The sequence below is a fragment of the Urtica dioica genome, chromosome 12, assembly GCF_054948205.1.
Source record: "Urtica dioica subsp. dioica isolate 48M chromosome 12, U.dioica_male_clone48M_v1_H2, whole genome shotgun sequence".
Classification (NCBI taxonomy): Eukaryota; Viridiplantae; Streptophyta; class Magnoliopsida; order Rosales; family Urticaceae; genus Urtica; species Urtica dioica.
In genome coordinates this window covers 16757866-16762762 of record NC_142767.1, presented here as the reverse complement: position 1 = coordinate 16762762, position 4897 = coordinate 16757866, and the positions used below count along the sequence as shown (strand labels likewise).

The following is a 4897-nucleotide window of genomic DNA, read 5'->3' as shown; positions in this document are numbered from 1 at the left end:
ATTCTTCGACCAAACTTCATCGTCTTTTCGTTCTCTTATATATTATTTTCCTTTTGTGAATGCGTGTATTGCATATTCTCGGCTTGGATATGATTCTATTAGGACAACATGCTTAACATGATACTTTGAATCGAATATAAATTTGAAATACTTTTTTTTCACTGAAGTATCATCTGAAATTTTTGGACGACTTAGATGCTAAAATTAAAAGATTCATGATGCTCAATATCTAACAATTTTAATGAGTTAAACTTAAGATACAACTACCTGATGCGATCTAGGTCCACCATTGTTAATAAGAACCTTTCTTTTATTATTTCGGGTATGCCATAAATATGTACTTGTTCATGTGCAGGTAAGTTTTACTAGCATAACATCAATTTCTCACTGACCAACACTGATCCAAAATCTAAATTTCATGATGTGCATATATTATATGTAGTAATTCAAAATAATTCTCGGTGGATAGTATTCATTGACGAAATTTCACTATATACCCTATATAATGAATAAGAAAGATAGAGACCGGATTTAACAAAAACAAACTACATTGCAACACCTTCAAGCTTATTATTGATAAATACAAGGATAAATATCACACTGACTGAGGCTACACAAGGCTTACAAATCAATGCACAGAACAAGGAAAAAAAAAAAGTACATAACATAACACACACAAAAAACCCTCACAGAATTACAGGCTAATTAAAGCTGAGAGTGGCTAGAGCTAAATTACTTCTAGATTTCACTATTAAGCACAAATAATAGTATTGAAAATTAACTTAGATTCTGTATTTTTTTTTTGTTTGCTTATAGTATGATTCTAGGTGGAAGGTAACAAGTCCGTGGTTGATCCTCCGAACTTATTAGACCCTCACAACAAGCAACGAGTTTCACAACGGAACGAGGATTCAAGCTCTCGCTATGCTTTTCTCGAGCCTCTTCGAACGCTTTTCTCAGAACCCTCTCAACCCAATCCTCAACGACTCTGTGCTCGTCGGAAAAGTAGGCAGCGGCGATCATCCGCTCCATGGCTCCGGGCTCGATCTCCAACGACCCCGTCCCCGGCCCGAAGCTTCCCTCGAAGCAACCCGCGATGAGCCCCGAGATCTTATCGGCCACTGAGTCCAAGTCCACGGGCTTGAAAACAACCGTCTCGTCGAGCTTTTCACGAAAGTCTCGGAACCAAGACTCGTGGCTCTCTTTTTCTTCTTCTTCTTCTTCTTCTTCCTCCTCGGATTCCGCCGGAAGGTTTAGATCGAGGTGCTTCTTGTGAGCCCGTGGCCTGATTGTGGTTGTCTCCGAGAGCGAAACCGACTTTCTCTTGTTCAACATGATCGGATTCTTCGAGGCCTTTGGAGACTCGATCGCGATCCTCATCGGGCGATTCTTCGCCGCCTTTGAGACTCGTTCCTCGGTGTAGAATACCAGCGAGTCTTTACCGGGAATCGTACCGAGATCGGGCGATGATGATGACGTGGCTGTTGTCACGACGAATGTGGTGTTGCTCGTGCTGACTTCTCTTCCGTGAGAGTCCGAGAGCTTTCCGGTCGAGACCGCTCGAGCCAAGCTCCGGCGAACAAGCACGTCCGACTCGTCCACGTTCTCGAGGAAAGCCACGGTCAGCGGTCTCTTCCCGATCTCGCCGGAGATGTAGTCGACCACGTTCTTGCCTCTGAACAACTCGCCGGACTCCGATCGGATCGCCGTCCCGTTTCGGGAGCTCAGATCCACGCAGATCGAGCTCTCCCGCTTTCCGTAGAGAACCTCGGCGAGGGCGAGCGCGATCCTCCTCATGCCGCGGCGATCGGATCCGGCGAAGCAGAGCCACGTGTCTCCTCTCCGGCTCGCTCCGGATCGGCCCCGGCGGCGGACGATCGCCTCGCCGACGCGGCGCGCGGCGTCGCTCTGCCACGTGGCGCTCTCGACCAGGGCTCGGAAGATCTCCTTGGCGTCGGCGACGACGATCGGGCCTAGGCCGAGATCGGTGGTGACGGAAGCGCAGCTCGAGTGATCGGAATCCTCGCCGTTGGGGATCGACGAGTTCAGATCGACGCTGACGGCGTCGGAGGACGAGCGAAACCCCACGACGGTCTGCACTGAAGAGACACAGAGTGGTTTTTATTTCACACACACACAGGGAGGGACTGTATTGTAATTTACGTAAAAGCGAGTGAGAACACGCACCTTCAGTGGTTTATTTGGTGTGGTTTGGGTTTGGAGCCAAGATGGGAGGTTTGGCGGGAACTTCTCGGCGGAGGCTTCTTGGAGATGGCGTGACAGGTGGCACTGGATCGGACCGTTCAGGGGGAGCTTGAGATCGGACGGGGCTGAGAAGAACCCGCCGAACGGAACAAACGACTCCATTAAGCTGTCATTTTTTTTTATTTTACAATCACAGGAAACAGAATCAAATTTCCAATTTCACTTTTCCTCTCTCTTTGTGCCGACAAAATCATATGATGATAGGATAGGATTAGAAAAAATAAAATAAAAAAGGGGAAATCGGTATTTGTGTAAAACGTGGCTATGGTAATTAATGATCCATTATTCATAAAGTACTACTAATTATCACATGTCCAGAATCCAATCCAGATTAGTTTAATAGACATTAAAAAAATTTAAGTCAAATACTCTAGCTCAACACAAACACAATACACTAGATCTCTTAAAATATTGAAATAAAATCATAGCGAAAAAAACAAAACAAAACAAAGAAAATCACTTTTGGAACGGCAGAAGCCAAAAAAAAAAAAAAAAAAAAAAATCAGGAAAACGAAATTTAAATAATCAGAAGCAAACAAAACACTCTTCGCGCTGCAACACTTAAAAAAAAACACTAAAATCATAAATTAATAAGAACACAATCAAGACATGCAAATACAGAAGCAGAATTTATACGTAAATAAAAGAGAAAGGCTTTTAATTATATCACACCTTGACCTCGGATACGATTCCGCCACGGAAGACGAGGAAGATCTCAGCGACGTGATCGGAAGAAGTTGCAGATCCCAATCCTTCTCCACCGACGGAAAGTCGCTCAAGAACTTCAAGTAGCTCTCGTAACTCACCGTCGCTCCAATCACCCAAACCTTCCCGCCATAAACCTCCAAAACCCTAGTCACCTCCCCAACGGCCTCACCCGCCCCATCGCCGGAGAAAAACTCCCCCAAATCCCCAAAGCTCAGCACGATTCCCGCCCCGGAGCACCGCTCAATCACCCCACCGATCTCCCCGAGAAACCTCCGACTGTCGACCGAGACCACGCTCAGGCCAGCGAGCCCGGGCGGCAAAACAGCATCGCCGCCGCCGCCGCGCTTGGCGACAGAGTCGACGAAGCTCCGGAGCGCGTCGTTAGCGCACGCGCCGACGAGGATGGGGTTCCTCCCTTTGATCCTCCCGAGAATCTCCCCGATCCGATCGGCGTTCCCGTGGGAGGAGCCTCCCCCGATCGTCGTCGGACCGTCGGGCCGGAGGTTGCAGAGGAAAACAGGCGGGCCGCGGTACCGAAGGAGCTGAGAGAAAGGACGAAGAATGGCCATCTTGATATCGGAGCTCCGAAACCCCGCCTCCCCGAAGACCCGGCTCACGACCGGGTCGTCGAGGATGGAGAGAGTCAGGTGCTGAAGCTCGACCCGAACGCAAGCCATCGCAGCAGACTGGTTATGGCCGTGGTGGTGGTGGTACAGATGGTAATTCTCGGGCTGCCTCCGCTGGTTGGCCTGCGAGCGCTTTATGGCGGCCATCAGGGAGTTCGAGACCGGCGGGTCCGCCGGCGACGATGACGTGGCGGCGGCGGAGGAGAGGCGGTCGAGGGAGACGGCGAGGGAGAGGTCGAGGGCTTTGAGCTGGAGGCGCGGGGAGTAGGCCGAGCTGCGGGCCCGGGCGCAGGCCTCGCGGAGAGACGATGACGTGGCGGATGACGTGGACGCGAGGAGGGCGGAGACGGCGTGGAGAGAGGTGGTCTGGGCGTGGCCGCGGCGTCTCGCCACCGCCACCGCCTCGTCCAGCGCCTCTGCCGCCTCCGTCGTCAGGCATTGCCGCGCCGCGCTCACCGGCGTCGGCATTCGATAAATTTAATTTAAATTATTTGTTTTTTTTTTTGTGTTGTAGTAGAGAGAGTGAGGAGAGGGGGGATTGGGATATTTATTTATTAATTTTGACGGAATGAATGTAGAATGTTTAGTAGTGTCGTTGTTTGTTGTTGTTGGTGATGGTGGTGGTGGTGGTGGTGGAATGGTGATGTGAGGTAGGGTCTAAGTGGTAATTTTGGGCTTGCGGGGCCCACGAGAACACAAACAACTGGCTGAGACGGTGTTGGTGTTGGTGTTGTGGTGGTGAGAAGTATATATATATATATATAGATTCTGTTTATAATGTTTTTTTTTTTTTTTTTTGTGGTGGTCTGGTGTGGGAGATGTTTCAATATTCCACCTCCTCTGAAACTGCAACAAACAAACTTATACAAGTGAGGAAACCCTGCAAATAGTAGGTGCGTAAATTAAATTTATTCGGATGTCATAAAAAAAAAAAAATTGAAGTGAAAGTTAGAAAGAATTATTGCTCTGCAGTTTTATTCGTTTCGGTGAAATAAGAGTGTTGTAGCTGAACGGTAAATTGAAATTAATAGATTTGTAAAATAATTGTTTAAAATTGGTGAAATAGTTAAATTTATGTAACTACTCGGTTTCAATCATTTTTTTAAATATACGGTTTTTTTTTTTTTTGAAGTTATAGGTTTTTTTAAATAAATTGTCAAATTTTTAATGAAAGTATAAATTGGGTGAATTAAAAGTATGATTATGTAACAATTAATTCCAAAATTAAAAATACTTCATAAAAAATTTCGATTATAGTTAATCATGGAATTTCTATGTAGATTATATTATAAAAAATA

The 4897-nt window shown here is 46.8% G+C and overlaps 1 protein-coding gene across 1 annotated transcript; it reads right to left on the bottom strand.

Annotated features, from left to right (window-relative positions):
• Positions 1–546: 546 nt before the first annotated feature.
• LOC149379653 (protein SMAX1-LIKE 8-like) lies at positions 547–4444 on the bottom strand. Its single transcript, XM_089602664.1, has 3 exons — positions 2938–4444; positions 2188–2371; positions 547–2094 (listed from the first exon to the last, which is right to left on the bottom strand). The coding sequence occupies exons 1-3, from the start codon at positions 4065–4067 to the stop codon at positions 811–813; spliced, it is 2598 nt and encodes an 865-aa protein (XP_089458790.1). The 5' UTR covers positions 4068–4444; the 3' UTR covers positions 547–810.
• Positions 4445–4897: the final 453 nt, after the last annotated feature.

What these genes read in the sequence shown, in the direction of transcription:
- LOC149379653 (XM_089602664.1), bottom strand. Translation starts at nt 4,067, where the DNA reads ATGCCGACGCCGGTGAGCGCGGCGCGGCAATGCCTGACGACGGAGGCG. An exon ending in GAATCGTATCCGAGGTCAAG is followed by an intron (nt 2,372 to 2,937) that starts GTGTGATATAAT and finishes AAAAAATGACAG; the next exon opens with CTTAATGGAGTCGTTTGTTC. An exon ending in CACCAAATAAACCACTGAAG is followed by an intron (nt 2,095 to 2,187) that starts GTGCGTGTTCTC and finishes TCTTCAGTGCAG; the next exon opens with ACCGTCGTGGGGTTTCGCTC.